This window comes from Ascaphus truei, chromosome 1 (assembly GCF_040206685.1).
Source record: "Ascaphus truei isolate aAscTru1 chromosome 1, aAscTru1.hap1, whole genome shotgun sequence".
NCBI classification, from domain to species: Eukaryota; Metazoa; Chordata; class Amphibia; order Anura; family Ascaphidae; genus Ascaphus; species Ascaphus truei.
In genome coordinates, this window is record NC_134483.1 from 197,166,305 (window position 1) to 197,182,133 (window position 15,829).

Consider the following 15,829-nt stretch of genomic DNA (forward strand, 5'->3'; position numbering starts at 1 on the left):
TGCACTTGATTCTGGATCTGTATTTTGATTCCTCAGTTGCATTTGTACTTTTTTCAGTTATTTAGTAGAAAATAGACAGTAGCCGCTCACTGTGTGCTTGAATTAATTTCTTCAGATGCCTCCATATACTGTATAAAACAGTACTTAAACTATACCACTGTTTTGATATGATGCAACCACTTCATTGTGGGAAATCCAGCACTAAAAAGTTGTTTGTTTGCATAATGGTACAAAACAACACACACTTGATGGACAAACAGCCTGAAATTCTATCTTCCACAAAGCATGGAGTGTAAAAATATTATTTAAAATATAAAAAGATTCTTTCAAATCAATTTCATTTTAACTTTTTTTTTTATTTAAACAAAGTTGTGCCCCAAGTAAAGCACTGTAATCTTTTAGCAGCAACAAAAAGGCACAGAAGGTATAAAAACATAAGGGATATACAGTACAAAAAAAACCATCTTCAAATACAATTGTTTTCTAAAAAGCTTATTAAGATGGACAGCGATGACGTCACAAGTTACAATAATTTATGATTTAGTTCCTTACCATTATTGTGAAGTTATCATTGATGATACTGCATACATACTATATTTCTGGTTTGTATTACTCAGAGAATGTCTATCAAATAAAAAATTCAGTACTAAAGAATTCCCACCATAGAAAAAGCCTTAGAAGTGTAAACAATCGCAGTACTTACATGGGTTGGCTAGCTGCCTCTTAAGCAAGAGCATGGACCACTAATGTTACCTCCATCACGCATTCTAAAAGATTCTAGATATCATTGGTATCGTACAAAAAAATATATATAGTATAGGGAAATAACGTTTTTCATTACCATAATTTGCTAAGCCTAAACAATATTGAAAACAAGGTTAGCAACCTACAGTACATGCGCGCATGTTTCAGTTAAATTGTTGAAAAGAATTTCATAAATAGAAATATTTTTATAGCAAAGTAAGCATATCAAAATTTGGCTAATATGAAATAAAATAATGGCATTAGAAGTTAAAAAAAAAATGATGTCTCTTTTTCTTAATTTACACAGGTATCAAATTGTGTCAGTGCCTTCCAGCGATGAGATCCTGCTTTAGAAACGGAAGTGCAATGAACACTAAACAGGACATGCACATTTTACACCTTTCCCAACTGCCAGGTGCTGATTTAATACAAAAAAATAAGGCTGAGTTGTATTATTAAAAAAAAAACACGTTTCCAAACGGAGGTGTGAAAAATGCTGCTTACAGCAACCCAGGTTTTATTTCAATATTGGTCCTCCATGTTTTAGTCATTCTGGCCGTAAATACCTTGTAGTGTAATTTATAGTAGAAGCATAGAGCGAGGGGGTGATGTGTCAAAGCACATTTGGAGCACATGTAAGCAAATTGCATCATTTTCACATGGCTGCTTTTTGCATCAAAGTATTAAGGTCTTTGCCCCAAGTTTTGCACCGTTTACGTCACCTTGCAATTTTGGAAGTGACAATAGGAGGCGTTAGGGAAGTGTTACATGACGTAGAGATTATGAGATGCAGCAAACTCTGCGTCTTCGTGCGGCACTTTTGTGCCTTGTATTTGCTACAAAAAAAATCCACCTACTGTGAGGGGGCGTACACATTTCTGCCCAACAATTTGCGTCAAGTGTAAGGCCGCGGGCATGGTCCGCGCTGAGCCGCTCTCACGCGTGTCAGTGAGCCCCTGCAGCCGCAATGAGAGCGGCTTTAGCAGGGGCTCGCGGACGCTTACGCAGGCGTGCGGAAGTGTAGCCAACACTCACATTTTAGATTACGTGCGCGGCTCGCCCTCAGCTCCGTGACGTCACTGGCCCACCCATAGACACGCCCCGGACAGCGCGCGTAGTAAGGCCAGGGAAAGCGTGCTTTCCCTCAGCCTCCGCGCGCCTCCGCACGGGAGAAATGTCTATGGGCTCAGCCTTCGAAACACTTTTACATTTGATGCAAACGCAAGCAGTAATGGAGTAGTGTGTCAAAACAGACTTTCGCAGTGTTTGCACTTTCATTACATTGATACATCTCCCCCAGAGTCTGACTAGAGGTTAAAAGCGATGGGTCGTCAGTGTGTACAACCATTTATGCAAATTCTTCATCCTCGTGTCAAATAGAATACCTCACAAGGACACACAACATAGGTTCTGTATATTTTTGGGCTTCCAGAATATCGAAATTAAGATTATTATTTACAAAACCATGAAAATAACATCACATTGTTCTTAGATACATGGAGATGCTACAAGATTTAGTTACCACAAAGAGCATGTGAAGAACATTTTTTCGTTTATAAAACGCAGTTACTCAGTATACTTTCATGAGAGGGTAATGAAGTATTCAGTGAATAGAAAATCTCTGGACTACTTAAGAAATATATATAGTTTGGGGGGTGGGAATTGGACAGATAGATTCCAAATTCTAAAGAGCAAACACATACATATATATATATTTTTTTTTTTTACATTTTATACATATATTTTATTATACAGGAGCAAATACCTCATCATTTTATAAACATCTTTAAAAAAACAAAAAACAAAAAAAAAAAACCCCAGATGTTTTCAAAGTTGGAGACAAAATGTTACGTTTATGTTTGCATATAAACAGGAAGAAAAAAGGAGTATAAAAATAATGGTGTAAGAGTACTTAAAAAAAAAAAAAAAAGGATTCACATCCAAATAATTACATTCACTATCATTTGATTGGTGCCACATTTTTAGCTAGCCCATTATTTCCCCAAGTCTGGAATGTATACTGAAAAAATGTTGTTTCATAAAAAAAAGGTCTGTAATATCCTCAGTCTGAATTCCTCACACTTTAGACCCGACAATTCATTAGGAATTTACGAGGAAAAAACGCATTGGGACCGAATAGAAATTTAATTCAGTATCAATGATGCAGCTTGCTTGATCACGGATGCAGCTGTATCCAATTCTTCATCTGTTTGCTCCACTGTCACTACCACCCGTATGCTGTGAAACAGAAAGCAGGCGATTAGTGCAACAATATATTTGTGGGTGATAGGACTCCCTTGTTATTTTTGGCTTTTTTTGCAATCAATAAGAAGAGTGCTACAAAAGAATGCAGAAATGTTGAAAAATCTAGGGGATTGGAAACATATTGCTGGCCTGAGGCATATGACAACAACAGGAAGGGCCGACAGAGAAGCCCAATGCTACATCCAACATGACAAAAATACACAGTAAAATACTTATATATTCTGTTGAAAAAGGGTAATTTAGTTTAACCCTTTGGCCAAAGCATTGTAAGCTTGCGAGCCATGACAAGGTAGATTGTTCGCAAGTCCTAACACTACCAGATAATTCCCAAATTAGGGGTTCCCAAAAAGAGCTTGCTGAGGTTTTGTGTTTTGTTAACAACTAGGAAAGCCAGGAAAATACGGATTTAAGCATGGGTAATACTAACTACTAATATTATTATTAAACCTGATAAATAGTCATCTTTTCAGAACCAGAATGACTTGCTTTAACAAATCTATATTATATGAAGTAACCGCAGAAGAAAGTACAGGGGTAAAAATATCCAACCCTTCACACATGCTGTAAAATGTTGATGGCTGAAACATTAAAGTTCTTTCTGGATGTGAAAATAAAAACCTGTGGAGTGAGGATATAAGAGCAGGTGAGGAAAAGAAAAACGGAGCACTATATCCATCAGCAAAAGAACCACCAGGAGAGCGTTCCCATAAATACAAAAGCTAATTTAATGGATCCAGAATAGATACAACACACACCAACGCGTTTCGGACTTGTGATAGTCCTTTCTCAAGGTGAATGCACACATCACATAACAAATACAATTTATACTGATCGTGGCATAACGGGGACCAACCGCACTAACTTCCGGGTTCGTCACATGACGCGGGCAGTAACCCATGACCAGTGACGTGAACACGCCGGATAGTGCAACGTGATTGCATAACCGATCCCGACGTACGCGTCACTGCGCCAATAGGACCCGAGGGGTGTAGTGTGCGCATACAACAAGGAACACTCATTACTACCACAACATCTCTGAGTACTAATATGGAGACAGCGCGTGACGTAAGCACGTCGATCGGCACGTGAAAGATTCACAATGCATCATGTTGCTATGTAGCCGGACCCCCGTCGGTCAGGAAGGTTAAATCAAAATAAAAAAACTTTATTAAACATGCACATTAAACAACAATTTTCACATTAGTAATTAATAGGAATACAAATTAGATTAAAATCAAATAACAGAATTAAAAATTAAAAACAATTGAATAAACCAACCACCTTACTTGTAAGGTATCCTTAAATCGTTACACGACTTGTGCAATACTTGTGATAGTTTACAAACAGCCCAATTATGTAAATATAACATTGAAATATAGTATACTAAACATAGCATTGTTCGAAAAACCCTTTCAAGAGAATAGAAAATGAGACGCTCTTAATAACAATTTCTAGAATAAAACAATATCATTTCAATTCTTTTACATGTATATATTGCATATGTAGCCCCTGTAAACAGCACAGGCTATACCTATCTCCTTCTGCTGTGGTAAGCCCTGTTAAGATCAGGCACCAGTAATCATCCTGGGTTTTCCCCCCCTTCATAGCCCTATCCTGAATGATAGACGCAGGCCTGGACTCTGCTGCAGGCATGAGCAAGAGGGGAGGTCCTGTTGACATCACAAGGGGCGGGGCTAGCTCTATATTTAGCAGCCAACTCCGGAGAGTAGTTGTTGTTCGTTAGAGTTTAGTCCGAGAGAGTTGAGAGTGATACCAAGCATCTGGAGCTGCCGGTTGGTTATACCGGGCGAATGCAGAGCCGCTACTAGGATATGAGTCCCGAAATCCTGCGGATAGGCCCGAGGATTTGGAGGAGACTACGGTTCCCCCTGCGCAGAGTGCAAGAGAGGGAAGAGCAGTAAGAGTCAGCGTCTGCTATTAGAGCTGATAGAATTATAGACTTGGTGGACCAATGCCCTCACCCCAGTGCCGGGGGTGATGGGGAGAATCCAAGACCCACCGCGAGGCTACCCTCGGGGCTGGGCCACGGGGTATTGAAGCCCTAACTCAGACCATCCTGCCGGAGGAGTACTTGGAGGGGAGGAGAGGAGGATTATAGCTGGGCGAAGGCAAGTGAAGTATAACCCGTCTTGGCTATTGTGTTGCGGCTGTTGGAAGCCACTATCGTTGGGATACTGTTGCTCTGTCAAATAAAGAGACTATTCTTCATCCGTAAAGACTGTGTGTATCTTGGAAAGTACTACCCTGGGACCCAAGGGGTTCTTCTATACCGGTCCTGTCCCATATTCCTGGGAGTATAGAAGATGGAGGCGCTGCACCACTAAGAGATCATGGAGGCTACCACCCCAAAAGCCCAGTCCTGGCTCCCACACAACATCGCGGGAAGCTCAGGCCCTCCTGTTCCTCACAGGTACGCACCACACCGCATGTAATCTGCCCCCATGCACCCTAGACATCACCGTAAAGTCTGGGGGAGGGGGGGAGCAGGGTTACATTTGGAGGCGCTGCTGAGATATGTCAGAACAGGACCGGCTTATAGCAAGGCGGAACAGGCAGAGGAGATGCACTTTCCATGCACTTGTTGGAGAAGGATGGGCGCAATTGCATATACCGAGGGTAGTCAGGAGGAGCGTAGACTCTCGCACAGTACGCCTTAGGCGCCCATAGGAGGTGGCGTAGAAAGGGTGAATTGTTAGAGCTGACCAAGTCCCTTGAGGCAGGTAGCGTGAGGCAACTGGGGGGTCAGCCTGTTAACCAGTCCAGGGACCATGGCCCAGGGCCCGCGCTATGAGTGGCACAAAGCAGGAGATGCCCGTACCTAGAAAAGAGGTACCATAGCTATCACCCACACACGCACACCACAGAACACTTGCATGGAAACATCGTGTATAGTGCAATGAGGAGAGGAGTTCCGCTGAGCCTGGGGTACAAGCCACCTAAAGTTAGTGAGAACAGAATGCAGAGCACACAGTTGATAGTCCGTCAGTGTATTGTAGGTACGAGATACCCGTTAGACATTGAGGATAGGGCACATGGACATTTGGGGGACTCGTCCAAAATGGCGGCCATTCCCACATGCGCTCCGCGGAGCAAGGACAGTGACTTAAAATGGCGGTTCCCGCCACGCCTGGAGCAAGCACGTGCGTTGTGCACAGAGACAATCAGGAGAATGTGGCGGGACATGTGTAACCAATTGGCGCCCAATCCGGATTTTTGTCCGGGGGAGCCGCGCGAAAGCCCACCCACCTGTGTAGTGAGTGGTCGAAAAGTACGGCCACGTCACGCTGACAAGGAAAAGATCGGGCCCAAGGAGAGCCAATCAGGAGCGTCCTCCCCCGCAAAGGGAGGGACCGGAAACCTGAGCGAAGAGCGTCACTTTTGTCTGGCATTCGAGGAGCAAGGAGCTGGAACACTGAGCTGTCTTCACTCTGAGCGAACCATGTCCGAGATGAGTACTTCCATTCACCAAGTACCAGGAGGCCTACTGGTAGTGGAGGTGGCGGAGCACGAATACGTTCGGTGTTTGTGTGTACACTGCGGGATACCGGGCGCGGTACCAAGCACCAAGGCCCGATGCCCTAAATGTGGCACGTTTTACGTTTGGCCAACCGAGCCGCGGGATTTGTTCGGAACCCCGCGGGGTGCCTCTCCGGGAACTTTGACGGAGGTGGCGGACGACAAAGAAAAGACTGCCCTGTGTCCCCGTTATACCATATCGGGAGGAACCAAGGCTCAGCTAGCTATTGAACTAAGCAAGCTGGCAACCAAGACAAGCGCGACCGCAGTGGAGGTGCACAAGCGAGAACATTTTGTACCTATACCCATTGGTTGTATCGCTGAAGAACCAGGTGACTCCCAAGCGGAGGAACCGATTGTGATCTCTTCGGAGGAGGAGATTGGTGTAACATCGTTGGCGATGTGCCTACCGGCGAACCACCCCAAAGGCATCAAAAGAGAACAGACAAGTCCGGAGACCATCTGACGGCGAGCGCTGATACAGCCGGAGGCCCGTATGAGTCCCACCGCCGTGGTGACTCCCAGTGCAACAGAGACGGAGACGATCCTAGAAGAGCCCAATGCCATCAAAAAGCCGCGGAGTGGTAAGGAGACCCCACCACCCCCTTACTCCCGCCAGGCACCGACCGCACTCACGGTGAACGAGAAAGAGAGACTTGAGGCCTACTTGTTCGACTGTGTACCGGAGGTGTCCCCGCCGCCCCCCGGCACACAACCGGTGCGTGACCCCGGGGCGGATGAAGATTCTGCAAGCGATCCTGACGACCACAGTTCCCGTTTCACTAGGGGAAAGAAGAGCCTGGGAGGAGTGTTCTCCTCTCAGAGCATAGACAGCGCCATTGCCCTGGCTATGCTACGGAGTCGAGGCCCTTCTCGAGAGACCCAACGTATGGGGGGGAGTGCCTCTAAGAAAAAGTTCATTAGGCGGGGTGTCACCCGTTTGCTGGACAATGCCCTGGACGTTCCCCCAGCCCCGGCCCCTAGCCCTCCTGCCTCCTGCCCCGGGGGAAATACCGTATTCAAGTGTTATACCTATATCTAACCCTGTGCCGTTCTCTCCTGCAGCTAGAGGGAGGGACCGTGGTTCTCACACTCCAGTAGAGGCTGGGTCCTCTAGTAAGGTGGTGCACAAAATGAATCCCACTAGGTATTATAATGCCAAGGGAAGGAGGGATTGCTCGCGATCTACTGATGCGGGTACGTCCGGTGTATCGTCACAGGTAGATTCTGATGTAGAACGCACTAGTCAGGCCACAGAGTACGAACACCGCGACAAATGGTGGGCGCCATTGTTCACCGGATACCACGAAGGGATGGACCGTACGCGGTTCTTGTTAATTAAGAACGACGTGGTAGATCGTTGGTGGGCGGCTGGTTCTTTCACTCCGCAGGAGATGGAGGATGAGTTAGATCACCGGGTTAGGGAGATAGAACAGAAACGTATTGTACCTCAAGGACCCAGTATATTGTATGACGAGGTAGCTCCAGAGGAGTCTGTATTTTGGGTACTGCCGAGCAGGGCAGGGCATCGTACACTCACCAAGCTAAGTCGAGCTGACCGGGCCATAGTCGCTAGATACCGGCAGTCACACGGGTATGAATATCCCTACGTGCCGGAGCCCATCATGAGAGAGGTTGAAGAGAGCCGAGACAGTTGGCTTAGGGAGGCAGTCCAAGAGTACCTTCGGACCAAGTTCGGTCGGGCGGGGTATCACAATGAGGATAAGATTAGTGAGCTGGTACGCATATGGAGCATCGGTATGTGTATTTACATGCACGGTGTTACATACAGGCCTGAGCATGGGCCGGTTCAGTCGTTCGCTGTGACCGTCACTGATCATAATGGACGACGGGTAAGAAAGCTTGCGAGCCAATAGAGGTAATAGAGCTATATTAGTATTTTATCTGGTAGTGTTAGGACTTGCGAACAGGGTCTGTCTTGTCGTGGCTTGTAAGCTTACAATGCTTTGGCCAAAGGGTTAAACTAAATGACCCTTTTTCAAGAGAATATATAAGTATTTTACTGTGTATTTTTGTCATGTTGGATGTAGCATTGGGCTTCTCTGTCGTTTGTTGTATACATATGCCACGCTCAATAGCACTCCTTTTTGACACACACACAGACACACACACACACACACACACACAGACAGACACACTTATTTTGAAGGGGTTCAGGGGTTCCCAAAAAGAGCTTGCTGGGGTTTTGTACATCTGTACTGTACCAGAATCACTTATTTTGCAACTACTAGCAACATCATGCAACCCATAACCGTTTGCTTGTAAGTGTTTGTTTATAATGCCGTATACCAGGGGTGCACAAACTCCATGCGCTGCACCCCCTGCCTGTCTCCTCCACGGTCGCGCCCCGTCTCATATGTTGTGTCAAATGACGCTGCAGGGTCATGTCACGTGACCCGAGGGGGTCATGTGATGTCACATCTCCATGGCAACAGGTGTCATTTGATGCCGCGTTGCCATAGAGACGCGTGACTAAAGCCGGATAAGTAAGTTTACAGAGGCCTCGCGCTCAGGGGTCTTTAACAACAATAACATTGCAACAAAAAGAACATTTCTACTAACCTTGGTGGGGGGACATGCTTCTCTTCTTTTTCCAAATAGCGAGCCTGAGTTAATGCAATTTTCCTATTCATGCACTGAAAGATAAGAGTTGGAAAGAATTTCCGTTATCGGCAAAAAAGTGTTAAGCATTTAATTTTTAGATATTAGAAATGGCAAATATTTAATAGCTACTATGGAATCCCCTCTTGTATATCACATAGCCTTACACGATAACGCAAGTGTTTCACCAACAATTTAAAAAAGAAGCCATCCCATAAATCACTCTGCAGCGATACAGAAGCAACAGAAAACAATGCAACTGATTAGGTAAAATTATTGCACTAATGTCAGCCACAAAAGCAAAACCTACTTAGAAAACCAGCGGAAACAGTTTCTTTTTTATTCAAGATGGCTGAAATAAGTTAATTAGGTCGCATTTTCATTTCAAAGCAGACACAGAACTCGCATGGGTATGAGATTAATATACTGTAACTTGTTGTTCAAAATGATAGCAAACGGATATGAAAAAAAATCTATCATAATACTGAAGGAATTAAGTGATTTGAGAAAACAGGATATACAGAGAAGGAACATGAAACACAGACAGATCCCAGTGCTACATCCAAAAACACCAATACACGGTACAGTGCCTAAATATCTATCTATCTATATATAGATAGATATCTTTTGAATAAAATGGTCTTTTAGTTTAACCCTTTGGCCAAAGTGTTGTAAGCCCTTGAGCCTCTCCAAGGCAGACAACGTCTCAAGGGTCCTAACAATAATATGAGCTTATAGGGGTCCTGTATGTTATACAGAGAAGGAGCCTCAATCAATTGGAGCCTCATGCTTTCTTGCAATCAAGAGTAGAGAGTTTAAGAAATAGGCAGCCAAACACTAAGCTATATAGAGGTCTATAAAAGTGCAGTGCAAAATAACATAGCAACTTTGATCCCAACTGTTTAACAGACAGAAACAAAAGTTGACAAGTCAACATTTACATCAATGTGCGTGTGAATATAAATATATACACACACACCACAAAGTATTTCCAGTAAAGTAAATAGTGTTAAAATTCAGAATATAAAATTTTTCATTTCCAGACAAGAGTGTGGCTTCTGTGTAACCATCTTCTCTTTTAGTGAGAGAGCTCAAAAGTAAGAAGACACGGTTAATATGGGGTCAGGATATAAGTGGACTCGGGTTGGATTGATCCTTTGGAAAACAACAGATCCTAGCGTCAACTTCCCACTATTGCCATAGAAACTATATATGTAGCAATTTATTTTAGCCATCTATAATACACTTTAAATATGGCTTTATTGAATGCCTAGACTACGCAAAAGGCAGAACACATTTGGCACAATATACATTATATATATATATATATATATATATATATATTCAATTAGTAGCAGGGAACCACAATGATAATAGGTGCTGGCATACGGTTTACATCTGGTATGAAGAGGAACGCTAGAATGAAAAATACAGAAGGACCAGGAAAAGAGGAATTTACATTTTAAAAACCAAAAAGAAAAGAAAGGAATGTTTTAGCAATTTGTTTTAAATTGGTCATCTGGCTCATGAGTTTCTCATTTTCATCTCATGTGCTTATTGTTATACCTATTTTGAAAGCTGAATGCAATTCTCAGAGGACATGGCTGAAGGGGTCAAGGAGAAGTTAGCTGTATCTGGTATCAATGATAACGCAACTATTAGAATGCCTTATGGTTACAGGTACGCTGAACTTGAAATCCCTTCAAATATACATGAATGCTCATTTGCAGCACTTACGTGATTTACGATTTCTTGAAGTAATTTCATATCTTTTTCACGACAATCGCTGCTTTTCTCTAACTGCAGGTGAAACGCAGGAGAGACACATTCGCCTATAACTTTTAAACCTGAAATCCTACCACAGGGGGTGGGGGAGGAAAAAAAAATAGAAGAGGTTAGTTCTATGGCAAGTACATGAATAAATTGCCAATATTCAAATAAATCTTGGTAAAACCCAATATAATCTAAAAAAGATAGAACTAAAAGAATGGATTCTCCTAGCAAATGTGTTTGCTTCTAAAATAAAGATTCTATTTAACGAAAAGCTTGAAAATTGGTTGTGAAAGGAACAAAAATTGTTATTTTTTTTGCAGTAGAAGTTACACATGGCACCGTTAAAAACACTTTTCAATATGTCCGGTTACAGCTGTAAAAAATGTTCTTTAAATTAATACTAACTCACTACAGTACTAGACAATAGCCGTCTCAATTCTGGATACATTTAAACAGACTGTGTGCTACAAACACACCATACATAAACAATATCTCAAGTTTAAACCAACTGTAAAATGTATTAAAAAGAGCATGACACTTACAAAATGAGTCTACATTTGGTCAGACATTTAACATAGGTTGAACTTGATGGACATATGTCTTTTTTCAACCTCATCTACTACATAACTATGTAACATTTACCCCTGATTGTCAGCATGTTGCATTGTGACTCAAATCTGAGACACAAATGTTTCTATGCCTTTTTTTAATCAACTCGTTTCCTCCTGTTTATACCCTGCCTTCAAATTGTCAACAGTGTGTTTACTTAAACTCACTGCGCTATCAATTTTCATTATAGGATATCCACAAGGTCATTAAAAGAAATTCTACTGCCTCGTCTGAAGGCAGATTTTCATCTTGCATCAAGGAATGTGACAATTGAATTTAAAAGTGGGGGGAAAAGGTCTTGAAAACAGTGCACACAGCTTCAACTAAGGAATGGTTACTATCTTCAGTTCATTAAAGCTGCAACTCCCCTTTACATCACCTCAGGGTGCTCCTTGTCACAAATAAGGCTCAAGTCCCACTGCACGCGCCTGCACGCCTGTCTTGTCTTGTGTCCAGGCGGAGCGTGCACAGCGCTTCAAAGCGATCTGCAGGCAGCTTTTTAGGTGCGGGAGGGAGAGGCCAAAATGGGTCGTGTGGGCGCGGCCATGACGGGGGGGTGGAGGGGATGGCAATGTCGCACATTTCATTTTCTGTTCCATGTAAAGGATCTGCTTACCATCAACATGCTACAAGTGTGTGTGTTGTGCACTTGAGGAAGGATCCACCCCCCTCCCCTGTTCATGCCATGCTGCCGGCGATCTCCCCTCTTCATTGGCTCCTTGGCGCACCATGTGACGCGTTGCCGCACGGGATCACAATCCTGTTGTATTCCCTGCTGGCTGACACATCACAGTGTGCAGTGAGCCAGGAAGCGAGGAGTCACTGGGGACAGCTAGGAAGGAGGTAAGGGGCAGGGGAGAGGTGTGCACGGCACCGCCGCCAGCTGCAGCGGGGACCTAGCCTAAGTCTCAAGGAACGGAAAACAAATGGCATTCATGTCTCAAAGTCTTTGGAGGAACGCAGAGGCTTCAGAAAACAGAAATCCTTACAAGAGAAGCAATTTAATTTTATAAACAAAAACTCACATTACAGTAATAAACTACACTTCTGAAAAGAAGTGCCACGCCTAATCAGGGTGGAATCAAAGATATTATTTGATGTATGCATTAAAACAAGCCACAGTGAAACCACAGTGAAACACTCTTAATAAAGGATTACAGAATGATGAGAAAACATACACTGAAGGAGAAACACATCAGCCACACTTCTCACGAAGTCAGTCATTTGCCCAGGGGCCTCAGACAGGACACCATTTTAATGGAAAGAACACCACTTAGAATGGATGAATCGACATTTAGTGCTCAAAAGAACATGCAACAGTAATGAATCTACACGCTGAGTGCTTCAAGCTACGATCCCTTTACTCTTAGTCATATGACCAGTAAGGATACGAGGGGTTCAAAAAAAAAAGAGAAAGGGACATGCTTAAAGCAACCAAAATGGCAAATATTAGGCATCTGCCCTCCTTATATCGTTTTTTATGAGCACGGCAACTTTTCATCCTGTTTATGCTACCCTTATTGTAACTTTAACAGTTAGACCTACAGTTAACGTGCATTAATGCTTCTTCCTATCTAGAAGTTTACTTAATATAGTGCCAACAAAATGTCTCTAATTTACTTTGCAAAAGTCATCCTATAATCATGAACACTCAAAGCATTCCTATGGATACTTGCAATACACTTTTCTTATTGTTCAGGAAGAACACAATGCAAGTAATAATGAAGAAAATAGGCTAAACTGTAAGAAGTTGTTTTCTGATCTCTGGAAGGGGGAAATATAATAGTAATAAAAACATGAAATGTGAGCCACAGAAACTACATACACATTGTATTTCCTGTGAGCAAATGAAGGTGGCAGGTTGCAAATACATTTGTTTGAAAAATTCTCTCTGACCAATATGAGTAAAGGGGCAGTTCCACTTACCAGGTTTTTTTTTTTTTTTTTTTTTACACCTTACGAAGGTAAATGTTTACATATTGTTTGTCAATAAGTACACATATACACTGATCTTATTAGGCCATAGTTAGTCATACAGCTGAATAATGAGGGAGAAGTGTAAATCTAGAAGTGTCAGTTCACCTCAGGTTGGTAGATTATATGCACTCACAGCATTATTGCAAAATAAATAAGGCAGACACTCTTACACATTATTTGGGTCACATGGAACAAGGCATGAGGGTAGGAGAAAAGGGAATGTGACAGCTTCAGGCGCTAGCTAATGTGAGTTCAAGGCCTCTTTCTAAGGGCTCTACTGTATGTATCAACACATAGAAATATTTATTTTCATGCCCTGGAGCAGACTGCTAAATGCAGATTATACCTTTTCGGACGTGGCAATTTTTTTGACACAGGAGAAAGAAGACAAAAGAATACAAATAAGACATACCTACATCTAGGACCCATGTGTACACATCCCTTAGTTACCCATTATAATCTATTTCTATATTAAAATACGTGAAAAGCTAGAGTACAAAAAGGTACAGTTTTCAAAATAGTGTTGTAAATGTATCATGGGTTTTTAATATGCCAACTCAAACATGGCTTATAGTGATGGCAGTTCAATGGCTTTCAATTGTAAAAAATGTAAAAAAAAAAACCAAACAAACAAAAAAAACAGTGCAATAAAACTATGAAGCTATACAAGAATTAAACAGCAATAATTAATCCATGCTGAAATCACAGTAAACGATGATCAGATCTTAAATATCAGTTTAATAAATAAACATTGATAACACAAACGGACATCCAAGTTACCAGAGGGTTGTGCTAGAGAGCAAAGGCCACGATTAACTGAAGGTCGTTAAATATTTGGGTTGACCGCCCAATTCTCTAAAGATATTTCAACCGCAGTAAAGCAGAGAGGCTTGTAACTGTGGTTATACTTTAGTGAATAGCACGTGAACAAGTCATTTTGTGATAAGTATTCATTTGCACGTGCCTCGTTAAAGATATCCCCAGTGTGATACCAGGTGATATCAAGCTATCACCAACATATACAGACTATATGTAGTCCCTCCCCCAAACTGGGTTTGGGCTTTCCCTGCATGTATATAATGATCACTATATAGATCAGTGTTTTTCAACACGGGTTCCTAGGAACCCTTGGGTTCCCTATAACTTTTAGGTCATTTGAAAATTGTACCAAAAACAGAAGATCTGATCTCAGAAGCGCTATTATTGAGGGTTGGGGTTTCTTACAATACTGTACATCTGATCTCAGACGCGCTATTAGAGAGGGTTGGAGTTCCTCAGAATTTCCCAATATAATTATAGGGTTCCTTAACCAAAAAAGTTGGATACCACCGATATAGATATATAGTGGTAATTACATACTGTACATAAGCAAGAAAAGCCCAACACCAGCTTGGGGCAGGGGTTACAAATTGTCTGTATTTCTTCCATAGGATTCAATAGCAGTGATCATGCAGAATATTCCACCATAACGTGCAAGCAGTATCAATAACCAATAAGACAGCTCTGTATACTTTCTATATAGTTAAAGCAGCAAGGCCCCCTAACCAACCCCCCCCCCCCCCTTTTCTCCCCCTTTAAAAAGGTGCAACAGGAGGTCCTCCAGAGTTAAATTGCTCTATTTTCAGCTCAGAGAGCCACCGGTTCCCCACAAATATTTACTTATTCCGTTACCAGTAACGCGATCTCGACGGCCCTTAATGCGGAACTGGAGGAGTCAAATTTCCAGCACAACAGATCGCATCCTGTGCTCCCAATGTCATCTCCACTGGAAAATTAGCACTCTGCGGGCATGACATAGCCACTATGAGACAGGGCCACTGGAATGCCAGACCGCATGACGTAGTGGCTATGTCTTGTGGCAGCCAAAGTGTTAAGGTAAAAAATCCTATCCTACTCGGGACCCCCCTCCCCTTTTTTTGTTTTGGTGGGGAGCAGGTGGTCTGTGCGGCTGAACCGCATTATTTCAGCTCTGGGGACACCCTGGCTCCTGAGAAATGATGCTTTTGAATTCTGATGGCTTGATTAAGGGGGCCACCAGAACATCACAGAGCAGAAATTCAGACATTAACTGAGAAGAGACATTAATAATAATACATTAACAGTAACAAATTAACTTACCCTTGCAAGGCCTTGTGAATTCGTTTGCACTTCTCTCTCAAAACACGAAAAATATCTGGAGGAGGGAGGGGGGGAACGAATGTAAGAATTGTGAAGTGCTCTAAACAGATGCAGAAACAAGTTTATATTCTGCACAATTATATTTCACATTGGTTCAATGCTGGAGAAAGTGTTACAAGTATAT

At 42.6% G+C, this 15,829-nt stretch overlaps 1 protein-coding gene across 1 annotated transcript in view; it reads right to left on the minus strand.

Annotated features, from left to right (window-relative positions):
• Positions 1 to 335: 335 nt before the first annotated feature.
• Positions 336 to 15,829, minus strand: part of SPTLC1 (serine palmitoyltransferase long chain base subunit 1) — an 83,001-nt gene continuing 67,507 nt past the window's right edge. The window contains exons 12-15 of the mRNA XM_075600070.1: positions 15,646 to 15,700; positions 10,906 to 11,023; positions 9,130 to 9,203; positions 336 to 2,982 (exon numbers count right to left, since the gene is read on the minus strand). Coding sequence (XP_075456185.1) covers positions 2,889 to 2,982; positions 9,130 to 9,203; positions 10,906 to 11,023; positions 15,646 to 15,700 — 341 coding nt within the window. The 3' untranslated portion in view covers positions 336 to 2,888. The remainder of the gene's footprint in view (positions 2,983 to 9,129; positions 9,204 to 10,905; positions 11,024 to 15,645; positions 15,701 to 15,829) is intronic.